The sequence below is a fragment of the Xiphophorus maculatus genome, chromosome 17 (genome assembly GCF_002775205.1).
Source record: "Xiphophorus maculatus strain JP 163 A chromosome 17, X_maculatus-5.0-male, whole genome shotgun sequence".
Lineage (NCBI taxonomy): Eukaryota > Metazoa > Chordata > Actinopteri > Cyprinodontiformes > Poeciliidae > Xiphophorus > Xiphophorus maculatus.
The window spans coordinates 11316206-11336953 of NC_036459.1; the positions used below are offsets into that span (position 1 = coordinate 11316206).

Genomic DNA, 20748 nt, shown 5'->3' on the forward strand with positions numbered 1-20748 from the left:
GTTATTTTATTTGTGCATTTTGTTTTGTTTTCTTTCTTTGTGGAAACTCCAGATGTTGTTGATTGAATTTGAATTGTATTGTAATTGTATTTTTTTATTTCTTTTTTTCGTTTTTCTTTAATTGAAAATGTGTGTCAGAATAAACGATCTCCTGCCAGAGTAACATGGTTTCACCTTGCTTCCTCTGTGATCCACAGATATTGGTTGCACAGAAAGAGTGAAGACTGTTTACGCAGCATTTCCGTTCCTCACTTTATTTCTTGATTTCAAACGTAAAACATACACGAACAAAATAAAACACAAGAACAAAACATAAATATAATATCTAATGACATTATAGGAGACCTAAATTATGTAGAAATTAAATTGGTGTTTAAGGGTTGTAGTCTTTCAAGAGCAGACGTAATTTGAATTGAAGTTAGCATGTTAGCATTGTGCTTTAGCTAGCTTACTGCCCGCTGCTGAATACATACTGTATATTCACCGCTCACCATAAAGCAACAAATTGCACTTTTTCAGACAAAATCATCAATAAATTCATGCTAATTTTTCAGTTTTTCGGAATGTATTGACAAAAGCAAACAGAGCAAGCCTTACCTTAAAAAAAATCCCAGTGGAAGGAGGTAAGGACCGAGGACAAAAAACTGCTGAAAATGGTATACCCAAATTAAATCAGCTGCTGTTCTTGAACAATTTAGAGAACATGCAAAAGCTTGGTATCTTTATGAAGATGACAAGCTAAATTTTCTATTTTTGCAGTCAAAAATACTTTAACTGTAAGTAGTTTCTAGTTATTGCGTTTGTAACACAAAAGAAATGTAAAAATGTTGCTTCACCCAGATTTTTCATTTTTATTTCTTGTAAATGAACATTGAGTGTTGAACGTATGAACTGGAAAATACAATAAATCTGTAGAATGAATTATTCTGCTCATGAATTTCAAGATTGATCAAAATAGCTCAAAAACAAGTCATTTTGGCCATGTTTATTTTTGAAGATGTACAGGTGTTGTCCAAGTGTGCCATTCGGAGTCTCCATTTGGAGTCTCCAAATGGCACACTTGGACAACACCTAATATACAAACTTCAAATGACTGCAACTCCTCAGTGCTTCAACATGCACTCATCAATGAGGGCTCTAATGAAAGATAATGACCAGAGGAATACTCTGGTAGACACAACATTACTGATAGTGGAAATTACTTATAATTATGTAAATAAAATAGCATATCTGTCAAGTTTTGGATTTGAGAATATGGGAAACTTTTAGCAGGTTGCTAAAAGTCCATCAGAGCAGGGGAGGGATGAACAGAGAGGTGGTTAGTGTACAGTCAGACCTCCTCCCCCCTCTTGCAATACGCTGACAACGTGTCTCTTCATTGGTGAGAGAAAGTTCTGTAAACACTGTTACACATGAGGGCGCACAGAGCCTGACTTTCCCCTCAGGATGACGCAGCAAAAGTGCCCAGATTGTGCAGGATTATGCATAGAACTAGTGGATTCATGTCAAAACAAACCCCTTGTGACAGGACACGTGTTGGCTACACATCTGTGGTTTTAGATTTAATCTCTGAGTTGACCCGTCAGAAATGTTCCAGAAAGAATACGGGCATGTCAAAATAAACTCAAGTCACTCTATGGATATTATTGGCTCGGGAAAAGCCATTTCATATTGGTCGAATGCAGTGTCAATAAAAAGGGGGGGGTTCTAGGCTGCCATATAAAAGCGTCATAATAGACCGGCAGAGTTTAAAGAGGAGAAAAAATTGGGAAATCTAAAATGAACTAACTGTACTCATTTTTCCTCGGTTTCTGGCTTTACATTGGGCTGTAAAGCCTGTGTTGGTTTTCTATGAGGTTTTCTACCTCTTCCTTGAAAGCCTTTTTAATCGAGCTGAACGTCTTCCACCGAGGCTGAAATCGGTTTTCCACAGTTCTCAGGACATTTCTCTCAAATATTGGTGTCCCTATCTCCAGGAGATGGAGGATGTTCTCTGCCTTTTTGCACTCCTTCAGCAGGTCCTTGAAGACGGCCTTGCCCTGGCCCGTTATCTTCTCCGGGCTCATTTTGAGGACTCATGGTTTAGTTTCAGCCCAGAGTTTCTCAAATAGTCAATTACAGATAACATGCTGTTCTGCAAAAGGGTAGCAGCTCTGTCCTGACTTGTAAATAATCCTCTGGATCACATCTCTGACCAGGCTTCTCGCTGCCGTTTTTCTGATCTCTACTTCTTCAAACTCTCCCTGGTCTTTCTCTGGGTCGCTGTTGCGCTCTGTTTCTGGTTCTTCCAGTTCCAGCTCAGCAGGAATCATACCCTCATGGATTTCTGCTGGAGGTTTTAAATTTGGATCAGGATGAGAAGCTGTAGATCGAGGTGAATGTGAAACCTGCTCCTCTCTTTCCTCTTCAGAACAAACTTGAGAATCTGTTAGTTCCTCATTGCCTTCATCGTCCAGCACTGAGGAAGCTGACATCTGACTGTCCCACAGAGCTTCCTTCACAGATGAATCCTCTAAAGCTTCATCTGAAGGAGCGAAGACAGATGTGGTATCATCAGAGCTGGACTCCCGTTCTGATTCATTTTCCAGCAGATTTTCAGTCAACAAGGTCTCTGGATGAATGAAGGCTTCCATGGGTGAGATTTCATCCAACTTTGGCTTCGCTTCTATTTCTTGTGAATCTTCGGTTGACTGAGTCTCTGGTATGGAGTTCTCCACATCTGCAACATCTAGAAGAACGAACGGCTCAGCAGGTGAGATTTCATCAACCTCAGGCTCCTCTTCGTGTAGATCTACGGTTTCCTGGACTTCTGGAGGAATGACGGCTGCCATGGCCGTAGTTTCCTTGTTATCTTACACATCCTTTAATGTCAGAAACTTTGTCTACAAGAGAACCTTCTCCTGCCGATATTTTTCCATCTTCCACCTGGATGTTCAGTGTTGGCTTGTCTTCAGTCAGAGGTTTCTGGTATCTGTAGTGTTATGCCTAGTCAAGGATGTCACCGGTATTGCGTTTGAACGTCTTTAATATTGAACATAACACTAACACATTCTCGGGCTGCTGAACAGCGTGTTGTCGGCTTCAACGTCTCTCCTGTATACGTCACTTCCTTGTTCTACGTCACTTCCTTGTTCTACTCCGACCTGACCTTACACATAAAATAGTTCCATTACATTACAGTATCAACAAGAGAGTTGTAAATATTCAGGTTAGCTAGCCTAAACTGACAGATGGTTGTTGTCTCCAGGACGCGATTTATTCCGTATTGCTATAAATGTCTGATTGACACACCTATCACACACATCTCAATAAGTGTAATAATAATGACCAAAACAAAACACGGGAAATGGTAAGGTCAGCTAAATTGTCGTTGCGGGGCCTAAATGGGACCCTCTCAACCGCCACGAACTGACGCTGTTGTCACGGTTGCCTAGAGACGGACACTGCGCAGCCGCGGTGAGCCGCTATCAACCCGCGTCTTTTTAAAATGTCCACCCGCTACCACACCGTCCTTAGAAGCAAAACCTCTGGCAAATATACGGGCGGGAGTGGGAAGACGCACATTCCAGGCAAAACAACTACAGTGAAGTTTAATAGGGGCATTAAAAAAAATGTGCCGGCGACATTCAGTGGCGCACAGTGGGTTGTTTGATACCAGATAGAATGGGTCAGGAGAGGAACAGGAGAGACCCGTCAGAACCTAAAGAACCAGACATCAGTCTCTTCATCCCTCAGTCATTTCCTGAGACCGAAAAATAATATAAATGGCAATTTAAACAAATCATACAAATAGATTAATAAATAAATTAATAAATACTATGAAGAGAAACCGTTTTTTTTTTTGTTAGGATTGTGTAGGAAAAACTTTGACATCTTTTATAAATACAGTGTTTTGTGGTCAATATTATTTCACCATTTCATTAATGTGGGTGGCCAGTTTGGATAAGGTTTCTTATCCAGCTATAAGAATGATAGAAAACATGCTAACAAAATGCCTCAGAGCTGCAGCCCATAGGCGGTTCAGTTATGTTTTAGTTTGGGTACCTTGAAGTTCAGAAAGTAAAAAAATAATAATAATAAAAAAATACATCGATTGCGTGGTGTTTAAGTTTATAAAAACATCAAATTTGTATTTTATTTTTTGTCTATATATTACTTAAATCTACAGTGCTGCTAGATTTGATTTGATTTTTTGTTTCTCGTTTTACATTGTGTGTGGTACTTATTTTCAAGCGCCAGTTTGCAGATCTGTAATGACTCAGCAATTGTCTTATATAAAAGTGTAAAACTCTCAGAGCAGCAACCTTATCTAGCTTACTTTAGCTGTGCAGCATTTAGGTGTGGCGCAGCCTAGATGACTAAGCAGTTTTAACAGGCCTTTCATATACGTATATATTTTTCAACATTAAAAACGTTATATAACCAAATTTTTCGATTGGAACTCATGATCAATCAGCTGCGCTGGTTTCAGGCTGAAAGTTCTTCCTCTTGGTCATGTGCAGTTCCTTCAGATAATTTTATCCTTTCTGGTTAGTGGGAGTTGGAATTGTGAGCACAGTGAGAGGCTTAAGTTGTGCGTCACTCAAGTTTATGTGGATTGAGATGACGACCAAAATATGTTAGCGATATAAGGGAAGTTTTTGGTTTCGTGAAATATTAGAGATGTAAATTAGATTAGGGCTAAGAGCTAATTTGCTCCTGTTTTGGCCTTGTCACTTTGTTTGAATCTGGCCAAATAAACCAACAATCAAAGAAGAAAATGTAGGTAAAATTGTTTGTATTTGACATCTCAAAAAGTATTTGCTTTTTCTAGGCCTCTTTTAGAAGATTATTCCAGATGTAGATTTTTATTTTTTTTTTAGCTTTGAGAAAGTGTGCCCTCTGGTGGAACTGTCTGGAACAACAGTTGGATTATAAACCTCTGCGCTTTGGAAAGTAGAAAAGTTACTCATTGCATAAGATGTACTCTATTAGTGCCATAAAAACTACTTTTAGGTCTGTTAAAAGTAGCACATTTCTGTTGTAACTTAGTGATGTCCTATATAGTCTACACACTATATATTATTATTGATTATTCTAACACTTATTGTTTTTCATACTTAATTGTATTCTTTTTTTTAAATCATAGAGGTGAGAAGGAGTTTACATAAACAAAGTGTCACAAAGATGGGATTAACAGATGTCAAAAGAATGATTATTTTTTTAAGGAGGGGAAGAGAGGGAGGCATCCAGTCACCGGAAATTAAAAGCAATTAATTATTAAGGTCATAAATCACTCTATCAATTGCATTTTGACATAAGGGTGTCAATATATTCTCTCACAATGAATAAAAGGTCATTTCATAGTCTCTAAGGAATCTGGATGAATGGGAAAGACAACGGTATACTTTAAACTTCTACTTTAATAATTCTATTTTTTCCACTTTTCCTTCTCTAATGTTCCCTCCCACTTAGTTCATTAAGAAAACAGAGAAATATATGGTAAACTGCTCTAATGTTCCCTTAGTAAACATGCTCTGATCTGAATACAGAAGAGCATAGAAAGTTCTCAATTAACTACTATTCTATCGTCTTTGTCTGCAAAGAAAATATCATAAAGCATAACTTATTTTAAATGCTTTATGTGAATAGCTGCACATTTAATATGCACGTCTTAAAAGTCTTAACTGTGACATTTGCAAAGCATTGCTTGAGAAAACAATGATAGGTTTCCTTCTGCTGCCGCTATCCCCCAAGCATCCTGGTGCCAGCGACCCCTAAAGTTCCTGTTCAGTAATTAAAAAATCCCGGGTGGGACCCAGCACCTTAACGTTCCCGATTGATACATATGAATAAAACTACGCCCGGCTCTCTAAAATATCGTTGGTTTTGACGTTTCCTCCTGGGTTTCTTCTGTTGGCTGTTTTGCGTATTCCTCCACGGTTTCTTCTCTTTGTGGGACATCCTTGGTTTTGTCTGCCACCCTTGATTTCATCCTGTCCTGCTTGACTTTCAGAGCTACGATTTCTTTATTCAGCTCTTCATTGTCCCTCTCAAGCCACTCCAGTACTTTTGACTTTTCTTTCATTGTTGCCTGTGTCTGTTCCAGTATCACATTTAATCTTAACATGGTACCATAATCGCATTTCAATGCCTGAATTGCTGACCTTGCTTCCTCCAATTCAATATTGTCTCCTAATCTGTTTTTTGTAATACTCGTTGGAATTTATAAGGATGTTATTCTCAGCTTGCCAGCTCATTGCGTTGTCAAGGCGCTCGAGTTTTACCTTCAGGCTTTCCACAGTCTTTTGAAGCTGCTCATTTTCTTTGTGCAGCTTCCCGTGGCTCTTCTGCAAACTGTCTATTTTGGTCAACAAGAAATCTTTCTCTGCCACCTTTGCTTTCTTGGTCAAACCTTAAACTGCAAATGAATGAATTTCTCTGTGGAATCTGGGAATACAGACATCTTCCCATAACAGCATAAATTGTGCATCTATGTTGTTGTGGATAAAGTCACACACCGATTCTGCCAAAAAGGATCAACAAAGGGACAGTGCCAAAACAAGTGGACAACAGTTTAAGGATATGAATCACAAAACGTACAATTTACATCAAATTCTTTCTTGAATACAGAGTCGTCATAAAAGGATAAGTGCAAACATCTGCGATAGCTTTTCATTTTAAGTGGGTAGGATATTCTGATGAAGTAATATTTTTGTGTTTTTGTCGTGTGAATTGTTCCAGTGCTACGCTAAGCATAACTTCTAAGCTTCCACTTCAGTTTCGTCACATAAAGGAATGAGTGATAAGAAATGATAATATTTAACATTAACACATAGCTGTTCTTACTGACAACTATTGTGAGTAGTCCCTAACATTAATATGATCAGGCAGGATGTAATCATATATACACATACAGTATGTATTATTGTTATAAAGGCTGAACCAAGAAGATTTATGTCTGTATCAAACAAGTAGCCCTTCGTGTTACTCTGGACCCGTGAAGTAGCTCCCAGTCTCAAAAAGGTTGGTGACCCCTGGTCTACACAGTGAGTTCCTAATTTAGTCACAGAGGGAAGAAGAGACAATTCTTTGATGTTTCATGTTTTAATTTCTTTCCAAACATTTTGCAGTCAACACACACACTTACCACACACACACATACACAAAGTGCAGATGTAAGACAATGACATTTGCAGGGCACCGTCTTTGAATCATAGGCAACATGAAGAGCAAAGGTGCCAAGTATTGCACATTCTTATCAGTTTGGGAAACTTAACCTGTCAGACCATCCAGTTTGACTGAAAAACGAGCGGACGAAGCAATAAATTGTCTGCGTCTCCGTTTCACAGGATTTATCGTGGGACTGATGTTAATTCCTGACCCTGACTGAGTGATAGGAGATGCATCTCTGCAGGAAGAAACTTAAACTTCAAATGAGGTAACTGTTGACGACGGCCAGCCTGCACGCATTCCAGCTACATTTCCTGGAAGAGAAATATGTTGTCATTTCAAAGTTAGAAAGCAAAGTGGCCTGATTGGCTGCTGAATCAAAGATTGCCTTTGAGAACTCTTATTGCCTTCCTGCCCTCGACGGAAAACAAGCTTTCATTGTTTAAACGTAGGCCGTACCTGAGTGTCGGAACCGTACAGTCATAATAAACTGAAACAAACACAACAAACAAGGAAAGCTGAATAAAGGGGAGGTTTTTGAATGGTCCTAAGACTTATTCCCGTGCTATAATCAAAAATGTGGATTTGTTATTGCTTCAGAACAGCCACTAATTTGACCAGCTTGGATATTTGCTGGGGAAAAAAAACACTAAGAGTTACAAAAGCCACACCAAGTGATAAATTAGCATTCAATTCGATTTCAACACCTAAAAATTGTGCAGCGTCCCAACATTTTTTTTTTTTTTTTAAATCCTTCATCTCGTCTCAGGAGCAGTCGGTGAAGGTGGTCACCATGTTCCCCCTGCGCTGAGTCACCGTCCTGCAGTGCTGCTTCGCCGAGCCTTGAAATCTGCTCTCGGTCCTGGAAGTGTGGGTGTTGAAGGAGAACATTTTCTCCAAGTCCTCGAACATGTCGTCGAACATTCCTCCGCCGAAGCTCCCCTGCTGGAAGCTTCTCCGCTGCCGGTTCATCGCCTCCTTGTGAGCCTGGAAGTGGCTGTCAAAGTGTCTCTTTTGGTGCGACTGATGATGCGAGTGGAAGTGGTGCTGGTGTTGTTGACCGAACGGGTCAAAGTCTTTGAAGATGTCATTGAAATTGAAGTGGAAGGACTGGTAGTGCTGCCTGAAGTTGTAGTCGTCGCCGCTGCCGCCTCCTCTACTTCCTCTACCTCCTTGGTAAGCTTCTCCTGATGAGGCAGAGTGGCCAAACTGGTCATACTCTCGCCGCCTCTTATCATCCGATAACGTTTCATAAGCTAAAAGAAGCAAACATATGTAAAGTAAGCATCAGTGTTTTAATATCAATGCACATCATGTGTTGGACACAGCAAGCGGGAGGACAAGGCTGCTATTGTCAGATGAGGTCAAGATTGAAATGTGATGTCACATCCTGAGAACACCACTGCCTGGTGAAACATGGCGGTTGCAGCATCATGCTGTGGGGATGTCTTTCTTTAGCAAGGGCAGGGGAGCCAGTCAGAGGATAAACTATGAAGTTTGTAATGTAAAAAAGAAAAGACTTTTAACATTGTGAATACTTTTAAAAGGTGCTCTAAAGTTCAACAAAAGCCATGGAAAAAACTTGGAGTACCTTAAAATGTAGATGACTTGTATGAACAAAATAATTAATAAGAAGATAATAGATAATAAAAGAAATAATATCTTTTCTCAAAAGATTTAATCCTGTCTCATACTAATAATGTACAAATTAAAAGACTTGTAAATAAAAGCTCATTCCTCTTGACTGGAATTTCACTGAATGATCAGTACGAATTAATTAACTTTCCTACATTGTGTCTGAACTAATGTCAGTTTTTGCACATTTCCTGTTTCAAAATATCAAAAGTTTCCAGATAAAGATTATTTGGTCACCTTTTTTTCCCCCCGGCAATTTGTTCATATAAACGTACAAATATTTAATGTAAATTTAATGTGGAAGAAACAAGAATGATTTTTAATTTAACTGCATGTCTCTTTTCCAAACATAGTAAAGACACCAAAAGTAAACTCCCTTCCTACCATGAAGAAGGAAATTCAAAACACAGCAGAGTAAGTGGCATAAAAATGACTTTTAAAGAAACTTGTCGAGCTGAATGTGACAATTTAAGTCAATTTTCACAACAGGAGGAACGTATTTTAAAGCACCTGACAAACTTTACAGACCCAACTCGTAAACAAAACACTTCCTTGACGTAATAGAAAAACTATGACGAATCACTGGCGTACCTTCTGCTATTTCTCTGAACTTCGCCTCTGCGTCTGCGCCCTTGTTTCTGTCAGGGTGATACTTCAGAGCCAGTTTATGGAAAGCCTTCTTGATCTGGCGCTCCGCGGCATCTCTGGGCACCCCCAGGATCTCGTAGTAGTCTCTCTTAGCCAGGATGAACTCCGAGATGAGAAGAATGTGAACTGCGAGGAGCAGCGTCGACTGCGCCGTGGCCATACCGACAGTTTTAACACCCATTAGCTATAAAAGCAGAACGTATACCAGATGCATAACGTTTAGAATAAACATCGAAGTTCAGAATTGGATAACAGAAAGTTAAAGCAGGTAAACGTTGCTTAACGGTTGTTTTTTTTTTCGCTTGCCGTTTCAACAGAGCCATCAAGCTGATGGTGGGAACTCTGGAACCGACTAGAAACTTTCGATCAGTTTCTAGCAGTAACAAACCTTATTATAAAAACATTTCTCTATTTCCAGTCACAAATAAGCCCCTTGTACATTAGAAACCGTTATATATATATATATATATATATATATATATATATATATATATATATTTTTTTTTTTTTTTTACAGAAATCCGAACAGTTACCTGCAGAAGAATTGATGAACAGCCTTGTGGATTCTTCTTGCCACCCGCCAACAGCTCCAGCTGATGCGAAACGAAACCCAGCAGCTGTTGACGACAAGCATTCTTGAGCCGCAACAACACGACTCGCATTCCTATTGGTCCGTTACTGAACACACTGACTCTGAAGGCTGTGATTGGTGGGAATTTTGCGCACGTGGAAGCTTGAGGACCGAGAGCAGTGGACTAGACTGAGAGGAGTCTGACAAAGAGTAGCGGTATGAAAAGATAAGTACAGGTCTTTTGCTTCCGTGTTCGGGTTCCGTTGCTAATTTTAGATTAGATAAAATCGAACATTTTATTTGACAGGCTATATATTTTCATTTTATTTAGCTTATATTTGTAATGTTCCTAAGCCTTTTGCTCTAAATATGTTGTTGAATAAAACTCTGACGCTTATAATCTTTTTCTTGCTAGATGTTGTACAGCACCCTTTCTCCCTTCCCTGCAGCATTAGACAACTAATATATTTTCTTTCTTTAAGCCCTTTTTTATTATGTCGCATTTGCTTGGATTTTTCAATCCGTATTTTTAACATGTACATTTTTTTAATGCTCATCTGTTGAGTAACTATGCGGTGGGTACGCACGATTTGTCAACCGGCGAGGCAGGAACTAGGCTTGCCGGATGATTGCAGTTTGCTGACAATTTCAAATTCCGCTTCAACTGGAGAATACGCATACCCGTTCAAGATGCGCCGATGTCGGCGTCGTTTTCAACAATTTTTTTATCTGTCAACTTTTTAATTCGTAGCAACAAATAGACATATATTCTCTGCACGTTTCCCCTCCATTTAAGGAACTCCTTCAACTCCACTCCAATCATCACCCCGGCTGATTGTGAAGGATTCAACCCAAAGTGTTGGCTAAATAAATAAATAAACGTCACCTCCGCCATTCAGACGGCATACCGGAAGTGGACGTTTTCGACATTTTTCACGTTAAAAATATCCTTAAACGTGTTGTGTCAAGGTGTTTCCATGCGGCTTCACAGAGGAGATGCCACGATACTGCGCAGAAAAGCTTTGCCGAAACCGTGGAGGGACTTCATCAAAACAAGACAAGAAAATAAGCTTTTACCCGTAAGTTATTCTGTCTGCAGTTTTTTTCCTCAGCTATTTCAATTAGGCTTTTACCATCACCGTTATAAATTGCTTATAGTGACGATAGGGCAGTGTCATGTTTGTGCTAGATTGAAATAAACTACTAGTAGTAACGGAGTTGCTTGCTATTACGCATCTTTAAAGCTTACATGCCAAACCTTTCTCTATCATACCTGATAAGAATACAATAGATCATATTGGTATAACATGCAATCAGTTTCTGGATTTGTTTTGTTATTTTAAGTTAAAGTGTCATTTAGTCAAAATGAACTTATTGTGAAAGGGGGGAAAGGTGTACAGTGTGTTTAACTGTCTAAGAGGCTCAGTTCAGTTTCAGAATTCACAATAATCTTTCATTCAGGTTAATTAATGTCCTTGGTTGTTCTCCTTCTGCATAGTTTTCCCTTGCAGGACAAGACCAGGCTCCAAAAATGGGTAAACAACATGAGGCGGGGGGAGTGGACCCCAAGTCGGCATCAGTATCTCTGCAGCAAGCACTTCACAGAGGACTGCTTTGATATTCGCTGGGGTATCCGGTATCTGAAGAATACAGCTATTCCCACCCTTTTTCCCTCTGTTGAGAATGTATGTAGTAACCTCCATGAAAAAAAAAATGTTTAAAGAAAATTTGTTTGAGTTTACAGATGTTTTAACACTGCAGCTGTATTTTTTTTTCTATCCTAAATCCACAACAGATACATGTGTTGTATTGCTGTGAATTAACTGCAGTACTCTTTTTCATCCAAGGAATGTGAGAACAAGGTTACCCTTCAGAGAAATCCTAAAGGCACATCCCCGTCACAGGCTGAGGACTTTGAGATTGATACCAGTAGGATGCCTCTCATTTTGAGGAAAATGCGCCCACCTGTTAAAGAACAGTCCGCGACGCTGCTCAAAGTCCCTCTCTTCCAAGAATCAGGGATCACTTCTCAGTCAAGTCTACCTGCGACGCACACTACTGTCTGCGAGGTAACGAGTAACAGTGGAGTTTCAGCAATGCCCTGCCTCACACCGCCGTTGCGCTCGGAAGAGCAAACTGACTCAATTGTGACCGTGTTGTGCTGCGAGACACTTGGCACTCATGCCAGCGATGAGGAGCATGCACATTGCGCTTCTTTTGCAGCAGACCAGAGCCAGACTTTTCGTTTTGTGCCTGTGGAATTGATTAGAGACAAATCTCTGGGGAGTTTTGCAGAGGAGACCGAGCCCAGCGACAGGGAGCACGTTTTGGTTCACGAGCACTCGTACTGCAGACAGGACACTGACAAAGACGAGTTGTGGAGTAAGATCCTGAGTCTGCACGCAAAGATCTTGGAACTGGACCGTAGAGAGGAGAGCACCGTGGCTAAAATCCACACTTTAGAGAATGAGATTTCCCTCCTGAAGAGGGATGGGGCAGTTTTTAAAGAGAAGCAGAAAATTTTAGAAGATTATATATCATCTGTTTTACTCTGATCTTTAGACATCTGACTTGTGTTATTATTGCCTTTTCTGTAGCTAATTTTGGTCAATTATTTGTCTTGGGTGAAACAGCTTCTGTAACACGCTGCTATAGATGCAGGTCTGATGATGTCCACATGGTGGCACTGTGGTCATTTTCATTGCTTAACAGCTGTACAGGCCTATTGGACAAATTAGAATATTTTTGAAAAGTCCATGTATTTCAAGAACATTATCGCTTAGTAAAACATTATATAATAATAATTACACACAGATGGATGTTTTAAAGCCTTTATTTCTGCTAATTATGCTGAAATTTTAAATTAAAATATAATATGAGACCAATTTTTTTTAAACATTTTTAATATAAAAATGTAGTCATAATGAAAAGTATGCTTTATACCTGCTTAATGTTGTCAATTTTAAAAACGTACTTTTATCCTGACAAATGAGCCTTATCAGGAAGCATATTCTAATTTATTCATGTATCTATATTTTTAAATGTGAACTGCACATTTAACTTTTTCTCCAAATGGTCCTAAATTTCATTTTGCAACCTGACACCAATCTACAAGATGATTTAAATTCATTCTAGCTACTCAGCTTCATAATCCTCCCCAGACTGTCGTCATCAATTTGTCAGGCTTTCCGTGTGGTGGTGAAAACTATTCATTTCACCACTTTTCACTTCTCTGTGACTGTCAATCATAATAAAATAGAGTATGGAGAAATGTAAAAATGTTTTCCACACTTTTATTCCTTTCTAGTCACCATGGTGACCATCATTTCACTTCTTTCTTCATCTACCACATCGAGTCTCGAGCATCGTAGGAATAGTTGTCTTGAAAATCATGACCTCATGCACTTACAAAGGTTTTGATGGGCCAATGGGATCTGAAATATTTGTAGACTGTACAGGTCTTAATTCCTTAATAGCTTACTTCCGTTAAGAGTACATTTAAGTTAAGTTGTCTTTTTATGTTAAACTTGTTAAGTAATTTGGAAGCCAAGAAAGCTGCGGAAATTTCATATGAAAAATCTCGCTTTTTCTGGCCCACTTTTTGGGGACATAATTTATTATGGAACAGCCAATGTATCACTAATTAATTGACCACAGTGGTATTCTACCATTTTTTAATAATACAACTGCTGTGACAAGTTGTTACAAAAACTAGTTAAAAGAATGAATTTATTTTGATTTTTTTTTTCTCTTGCATGTTTTTCTCAAAGTTTAAGACCCAGGTGTCTATAAATCTGGTATAAATACTCTTACTTGTCACATTGCATCTGCTCAATCAGCAGTCACTAGTGTGCCCCCAAGTGTCTGCCTAACACTTTGGAAATTTGAATAATTGATGCCCACAAAGCATGACAAGGCCATAAGAAGATAGCGAGGCTTTTCCAGGAAGCAGCTTCTGCCTGTTTGCAATTCAATTAGGTAGAAAAATAAATAAAAAAAAACAGCTAACAGGATGGGCTGAGGTCAAGCTGAGCTTTTGGAAAACTTGGAAAAACTTTTGACGGAAGAAATTGCAAGTAGGATTACAGCTAATCAAAAGCAAAATTGAATATATTGACAGCCACGTCTGACATCTTTTAGGATGCATCATAAATGGGGTTTTTTTTCTGCATCCTTCACGTAAAATTTAGCTTCAAACATTTGCAAGTGGGCTTCAAAATGAGGCCGCTGTGCATCAATGCTAAAGCTAAAAGAAGCAAAGGGGTGAACACTGCCTGACAAAGGACGTCTCATCATCTGTCACTACTATGCTTTCATATTCTGGCCTTTTTGAAATAAATCGCTGTATTCCTTTAAACATGGGCATCTCAGAAAGCACCCTCTTTCTCCTCCCATTAAGTCTGTAGTGATGGTTGTATTCAATGCAATTACATGAGCACAAACCTGCAGCAGGATTTATCTCCCACTTCTCCACCCTCGGGCTTTGAGTTAGTCACAGTTGTATTTTGGCTGCATCAGATAGCTAATCTTATTTGAAGCAGATATAAAACAAAGTGCCACAGGCTCTCAGGTTGCACTGAGAACATTCTTATCTTTCTTTCTTTCTTCTTCTTTTTTTTTTTTTTTTACCTGACGTGAAAATCAGCATGTGTTTCGAAATGGGCATGTCTCCTTTCTGCGTTGTCTTGATGGGAATTTCTACGGCAAATTAGATCATTTATATTGTGACACAGACGCGCCATACGCGCTAATGGGCACGTGCTGTTGACGGGCTGCTGCAAATTGGCAGACATGGATGGGCTTGTGAGGTGCAAGGGAAAACAACACGAGGCAAACTATTGCGCTATAGACTTTACTGGAATGGAAAAGAGAACGTAATTCATATTCCAAATGGGAATAAAGTCAGTCTGGTGAAGTGTGCAGCTGCAGGAAAAGAAGTCGTCATGCCTACGTTGTAACCAAAATTTAAGTTTCTCCCACAAAAGGAGAACCATTTATGTCGGATGTTCAATCATACTGTGGGGTATGTGGGTTTAAGAAACTCTGACTCATAATTATGCCTGATTTGACTTCAGAGAAATGCAGATCTTTGCCTTGGTTAAACAGACAGTAAACCTTTCACACAAAACATTTTGAAGTAGGTTAGAAGTAACAATGTATGTCAGGAATTTCCAGAAAGAAGTCAAAAGGAACTTTCTGATGGCTACAATAAACGCTTCTCAATTACTCTGTACATGTTAATGGTGACATTATCTGCATTCATATTTGTGGTCTTTTTGTCCAACAAACTTCTTTTTTTGTGTGTGTGTGAAAGTGATGAATGTTGTCCCATGAATACTTGAAGAGGAAGGACGATCTGAAAGCAAAAACTTTCAAAGCTCACGTTCCTCCACTGTTTTTATATGCAGGGATGACGTAAACACAGTTTAATGCTAATGCTAAGAATGTATGCGATGTCACTTACTTTTAGGGGTCAACCATAGCAAAACATACAAACTGGCTAAAATCCTCACAGAAATATTTCTTAGGTTTTCTAGTAATCATGAAAGATGTTGAAAATATCAATTATTTAATAGCGTATTGTCTTGACCCAGTCAAAGTCTGAATGGTGTTTTCTAGCTGAAAGCGCTTACTTGACCTCATTTTGGTATGAAACACTGAAAAAAGTAAGAAATACCTTGCTTCACCTGGGAAAAACTGAAATTAAAATACATTTGCAAAGTCAACTGTCTAGACGCGACAATTTATTTTCATTTATGTCTGAAAACTGAATTTTAACATGCCAGTTTCTACTCCCAGCCTCCACATGTCCTGTTTACCCATAGCTACACACCGACAGGAATAAACCCCCGAATGTTTATGTCTCTGATTGCTCATTTCTGTTTTATCTTGGTCCAGCAGGAGACAATCCTCCATGCAGTCACTGCAGCGCCTTCTGAAAAGATAAAGCCTGTTTGAATATATTTGTGTTCTGTTACTTTGACGGTTTCCCCGCAGTCTGCTAAATATACACCTCTCTCTTTTGCACAAAGGAGCGAGAGGATATTTTTCGCCAACAGAGAACACAAACAGATGTGCCTTTCTTCCTCAAAGTCTTCTCCGTGCGATTCAAAAAAAAGGATCGCTTCACCTCAGTCCTCACAGGTGGGAACCTGTAGAAATCCTGTTAATTATTTCTCGTTTTCTTATGAGGTTCAATTGAGAATTTTTTTTGGGGGGGGGCGAGGGGTTTCTCAGCTGTAGTAGAGATATATCCAAGGGTTTGTGCAGCTGTTGAGACTGGCGAGCAGCATGATAATTGAAAATATGGGACCTGCAAGACAAAAAAAAAAAAAAGAATAAATGTGATGAAACACCAATGTCAAAGTCACAACCTGGGAGTCTTTATGCACTTGCTGCAGGTCGTCTTCCTGTTTGATGTAACGACAAGCTACTACAGACACTAGAACATTCTTAAAAGATTATTTAAATCGCGTAAAAATAAAAGTGATGTATATCAAAGTAATGTACAGATTCATTACGCAGGGATTTCATTCAGCAGTCCCTTAGACAATTTGAATATTACATAAGATCAATAAGATATTATTTTAAGACAGAAATGTCATGTTGTCATGTTTATGGAGAAGTCTGCTGATTTGACAGTTATCCAGCTGGCACCGCTCATCACAGAGAGAAAGCCTCAAAAAGTGCTAAAGAAGCCCACCGTTGCGCACTACTGCAACTAAGCACACTCATGTAAAATTGAGTGGAAGAAAAACGTGCACTAGCAATATCTATTTTTCAAACTGCAGCTTAGAGAGAATGAATCCAGGTCGCACACCAGGACTGCCACTTTCCTTGAGTTTAGCCACTTATGAACCAGGAAATTTGAGCACTTAATGCTTCCATTATGCTCACAATGACATTTATCATTCAATATGCAACGAATCTGTAAATATATTCTTTCATTTAAATTACTGAAACAAATTTGTTTCCTCTAAAATGAATATTTTTGGTACCTTAAGATGATTTCAAGAAGCGTCTTTCAGCAGAAGTGAGAGAAATTCCGTTTTCAAAAGTCCTAGAAATGTTAACGCTCCGCTACCTATTTAAGTTGCGTGCGTAAAACAAACGTAAGTGAACAGTGCACTCAAGACGGGCTCTAGCCCAGGGGCCCACATCCTACATCCAGCCCCGCTGAAACCCTGAAACCAACCTTGCGTAGGCGCGCTGCTCGGGCTCCACGCCGACCACAGCTGCACGACAAAAAAGGGGCTCCAGCACACCGTGTACGCCATTATAATCACAAAAGTCATTTTCACCGTCTTGAGCATTGCACTGGAGACCCCCTTCGTGCCTGCGCGCCCCGACTGCAGAGCCTTCCTCTTCATGTTGAAGTAGATTGTTGTGCATATCCTCATCTGGCAAAACAACAAGATGACCGCGGGCAGCGCGAACACTGCCAGAGTGATCCAGCTGATGTAGATCCTGCTCCCCCAGGGCTCGACGAACGTCGCCCAGCAGTCATACAGGTTCGCCTCCACCTCCTGGAGGGAGAAGATGAAGAGCTGCGGGGAGCTGAAGACGAGGGAGATGAGCCACGCTGCGCCTATGGAGATGTACCTCCTGAAGGAGCCCTCCAGGAAGGAGACCATGGGCTTGCAAACAGCGTGGTAGCGGTCAATGGCCATGGCCACAATCATGTAGGCGGAGGCGAACATCCCGACCACCTGCAAGTACTTCACGAGGCGGCAGAGGAAGTCCGTCCCGCGGAACCTGTGCGTAATTTCCATGGAAAGCTGCGGCAAGACTTGGAAGAAAGCCACCACCAGATCCGCTAGACACAGGTGCAAGAGGAAAAGCTGGGTCCGCGAGTTCCTCTTCCTCCTCTTACACAGGGTGACTAAGAAGAAAAGGTTGCCACATGTGGCAAACACAAAAATTAACCCCAGAACTCCGGCTCTGAGGAGCGCAAAACGGACGGCTTCGTCTTCATCTGCTGCCACCGCAGGTCTACTGCTGCTGCTGGGATCCATTTAGACGGAGAAAAAAGAAAAATGTATATCGTTCCCGAGTGGCTTGAAATCAGTAACCTCTTTTTCAAAAAATTGGACTTTGCCTTCTTTTTGGCGCAGCACAAACGAAACGCGTCGCAGGTGTCAGCGGTGACTGTGAGAAGAGAAGAGAGGAGGGGGGCTGAAGTATGACTAATGTCAGTGTTATCGCTAATACGACACACACACGCACTGACATAAATGTTTAAAATCATCACGATTTACTTGAGAGTAACAAACATTATTTAACCATCTACAAAACGTCCATATTTATAGAATGTATTTCATTGGGATTGATAAACACAAAGTAGTGTATAATTAAGTGGAAGGAAAAACAAAATACATGCTTTTGTCTGTGTCAGCTTTGCACATCTAGACACAGAATTTATGTAGCTTGGATGGAAGGCAGCATAAATGTGAATTCTTGCCTGACATTCTCTGTTAGATTTCATTCAGAACTTTGACTGGACCATTCTTACACATGAACACCCTCTGATCTACACCGCTCTTTGTGCAGCCGTGCTGTAAGGTGAACCTTTGCCTGGGTTTGAAGTGTTTTGCAGGTTTTATTCTCTGTATTCACCTGAATCCATCTGAGAAGCTCCCCTGTCCCTGCTGAACAAAATCTTCCCCACAGAGTGATGGTGCACTTATCTGCAAACTGATCCTCTTATCTCTTTCTTTCAGCAGTGGCTCTTTACTCGTTAAGTGCAATTGGTTTGTATGAACAGAGTGTAAAAGTGGGCAAATACCAGTGTTTTGTTTGCGTCGTAACATTTTTGAATACTTTTCCTCCTCCTTTACAGTAACACACGACATGGTGTTTGTTTCATATGAAATCCCCCTCTCTTTCTCTCTTCTCTATTCCAGATCACTCCTGATCATTAGCGCGTCAGCAAAGTGGATTTAAAATTGGCCAGATCCATAAAAGCCTTTTGCATTCAGCCTTCAAGGAGACTGACTGCAACGTGCTGTTTATTTAGCAGCATATAATGAAATCTTTATACTCTCCTCCTCTCAGTAAGTGGCAGCTCGGCCATTTTATTTGCATCCAAAGGGGCGACTGAGTGAGAGTCTGTCGAATCATAGTAATGGCGTGTGGGTTTGTTGGCTTTAATTGCGCTTGAGGTTATCATAAAAGTTCTGATGTTGACTTTCAGAACTCTTCGATAGAAATTCAGAGAAAACGTCAGTCAGTCTTCTATTATAAGGCACATTTGCCCAAATGTCAGACTTAAAAAAATAAATAAAATAAAAAAATCACTCTTAAAAGCTTGAAAGCTGAAGAAAATCTAAATAATTATGACCCTTGAGCGACAGAGAGATAGCTTTTCCATTAAAGAAATGCTTGATTAGAGATTTCCATTAAAGAGTCATCTGGGATCTAGTCTTAATCTGTTTTGATTAGACGGCTAAAAGTCTTGATTTACTTGAACATTTCAACCAAGTGAGCTTTTGTCGTTTTGTGCCAGCTTTACTGAGAAGCTTATGAAACTCAATTCAGTCCCTCCCCAGTATGGAGCAGTGACTCTCCACTCATGACAAATGACTCTTAATCTGTACTCTATTTCATGGCAGGTTGATGTTGTGAATGAAGATTTTGCATTTCTCTCTCTCTCTGTATCTCTTTCTCTCTTCCTTGCATTGTTTTTCTCCTCTCTTGTTTACTTTTGGTAAGATTTTAGTTTCTAAGAACTTATCTCAAGCTACGCTTTTTCTCTGAAAACCAATAAATCAAATAGCTTTTTCCACGAGCTATCCACACACCGCTTTTACAGACGGGAGTGTCTTTTCGGAGAATCGATCTCTGCAATTTTCTAAAACAGATATTTTTGTTTTTGAAAAAAACAAAAAAGAAGTAAACTGATGAGCAGAAATGTTTTAGGAATTTGCTTCTCGAACAGCGTGCGCTCAGTCTTTACGTCTACCTTTCCCTGGCAATTTATCTGTGCAAGTCTCTCAAATTAGGAAGAAAATGCATCAAACAGAAGGTCATGCAAAATGAGTAACACCTCAGAAATCTTACAGCAATTTCCTGTTTCATGCCAAGTAAAATAAATCATTATGTGTAATTTTGAGCTTTAGAACGAGCATTTTGTTCCTACTGTGCAAAAATCAGCTGCTTATTTTCTGGGTTATTCTGTTTTATTTATTTACTTTTTGCCTTGTACGTATTATAACACACAGAGATCACAACTTCTTATTATTCTTAGTTTAAAATATAGATTCCATTGGATAATGTGGATCATATTATCCAATATATATTAACAAAGGGATGGACAAGGACCAGGAAAAAAAATCAGTGGAAAGAATTTGTGATGGCATTAAGCTCTAATTGTGAGAATATGAAATATTTCTATTTTATGAAGCTTAAACATTGTGTCTGGCTTATCCTAATTTTCAATACCTTATTTCTTATAATTAAAGAAGCAAATAAAGAATTTCAATACTTGAAAACATAGTTTTAAAAATGGTTGATTTCAGTATTTTTTTTAGCTGTATATATGTAAATTAAAAAATTTTCTAACGCTACCAAATGTCATACTTTGAAAAACCTTTTCTTTACTGCTTGATAATTTATTATTGTTAAAGCATTTTCAATTACATTCCATTCCCTTTCTACCAATTTGTGAAATCTAAAATACATACAAAATTATATTATATTAAATCTATTATAATTTGTAAGTGAAACTGGTGTGTTTATGTACA

General features: G+C 39.3%; 3 protein-coding genes across 4 annotated transcripts; 1 reads left to right on the forward strand and 2 right to left on the reverse strand.

Annotated features, from left to right (window-relative positions):
• Positions 1 to 7419: 7419 nt before the first annotated feature.
• Positions 7420 to 10133, reverse strand: LOC102230185 (dnaJ homolog subfamily B member 9-like). The gene is made up of 3 exons (XM_005799073.2): positions 9969 to 10133; positions 9379 to 9619; positions 7420 to 8408 (listed from the first exon to the last, which is right to left on the reverse strand). Exons 1-3 carry the CDS (start codon positions 10095 to 10097, stop codon positions 7918 to 7920), a joined length of 861 nt encoding a protein of 286 aa, XP_005799130.2. The 5' UTR covers positions 10098 to 10133; the 3' UTR covers positions 7420 to 7917.
• Positions 10134 to 10965: 832 nt separating this feature from the next.
• Positions 10966 to 15232, forward strand: thap5 (THAP domain containing 5). 2 transcript variants are annotated; one of them, XM_023349829.1, is made up of 3 exons: positions 10966 to 11085; positions 11518 to 11691; positions 11854 to 15232. In XM_023349829.1, exons 1-3 carry the CDS (start codon positions 10984 to 10986, stop codon positions 12559 to 12561), a joined length of 984 nt encoding a protein of 327 aa, XP_023205597.1. In that variant the 5' UTR covers positions 10966 to 10983; the 3' UTR covers positions 12562 to 15232. The 2 variants fall into 2 exon arrangements, with proteins under 2 accessions (XP_023205597.1, XP_005799150.1); XM_005799093.3 differs by having other exon boundaries at positions 10984 to 11085; positions 11505 to 11691.
• A 131-nt stretch (positions 15233 to 15363) lies between these two features.
• Positions 15364 to 18173, reverse strand: LOC102235889 (arg8-vasotocin receptor-like). The gene is made up of 2 exons (XM_005799094.2): positions 17202 to 18173; positions 15364 to 16319 (listed from the first exon to the last, which is right to left on the reverse strand). The coding sequence occupies exons 1-2, from the start codon at positions 18019 to 18021 to the stop codon at positions 16240 to 16242; spliced, it is 900 nt and encodes a 299-aa protein (XP_005799151.1). The 5' UTR covers positions 18022 to 18173; the 3' UTR covers positions 15364 to 16239.
• Positions 18174 to 20748: the final 2575 nt, after the last annotated feature.

What these genes read in the sequence shown, in the direction of transcription:
- thap5 (XM_023349829.1), top strand. Translation starts at nt 10,984, where the DNA reads ATGCGGCTTCACAGAGGAGATGCCACGATACTGCGCAGAAAAGCTTTG. An exon ending in AAGAAAATAAGCTTTTACCC is followed by an intron (nt 11,086 to 11,517) that starts GTAAGTTATTCT and finishes TTTCCCTTGCAG; the next exon opens with GACAAGACCAGGCTCCAAAA. An exon ending in TTTTTCCCTCTGTTGAGAAT is followed by an intron (nt 11,692 to 11,853) that starts GTATGTAGTAAC and finishes TTTTCATCCAAG; the next exon opens with GAATGTGAGAACAAGGTTAC.
- LOC102235889 (XM_005799094.2), bottom strand. Translation starts at nt 18,021, where the DNA reads ATGGATCCCAGCAGCAGCAGTAGACCTGCGGTGGCAGCAGATGAAGAC. An exon ending in GAGCAGCGCGCCTACGCAAG is followed by an intron (nt 16,320 to 17,201) that starts GTTGGTTTCAGG and finishes TTTGTCTTGCAG; the next exon opens with GTCCCATATTTTCAATTATC.
- LOC102230185 (XM_005799073.2), bottom strand. Translation starts at nt 10,097, where the DNA reads ATGCGAGTCGTGTTGTTGCGGCTCAAGAATGCTTGTCGTCAACAGCTG. An exon ending in GTTCATCAATTCTTCTGCAG is followed by an intron (nt 9,620 to 9,968) that starts GTAACTGTTCGG and finishes CTGCTTTTATAG; the next exon opens with CTAATGGGTGTTAAAACTGT. An exon ending in GTTCAGAGAAATAGCAGAAG is followed by an intron (nt 8,409 to 9,378) that starts GTACGCCAGTGA and finishes TGCTTCTTTTAG; the next exon opens with CTTATGAAACGTTATCGGAT.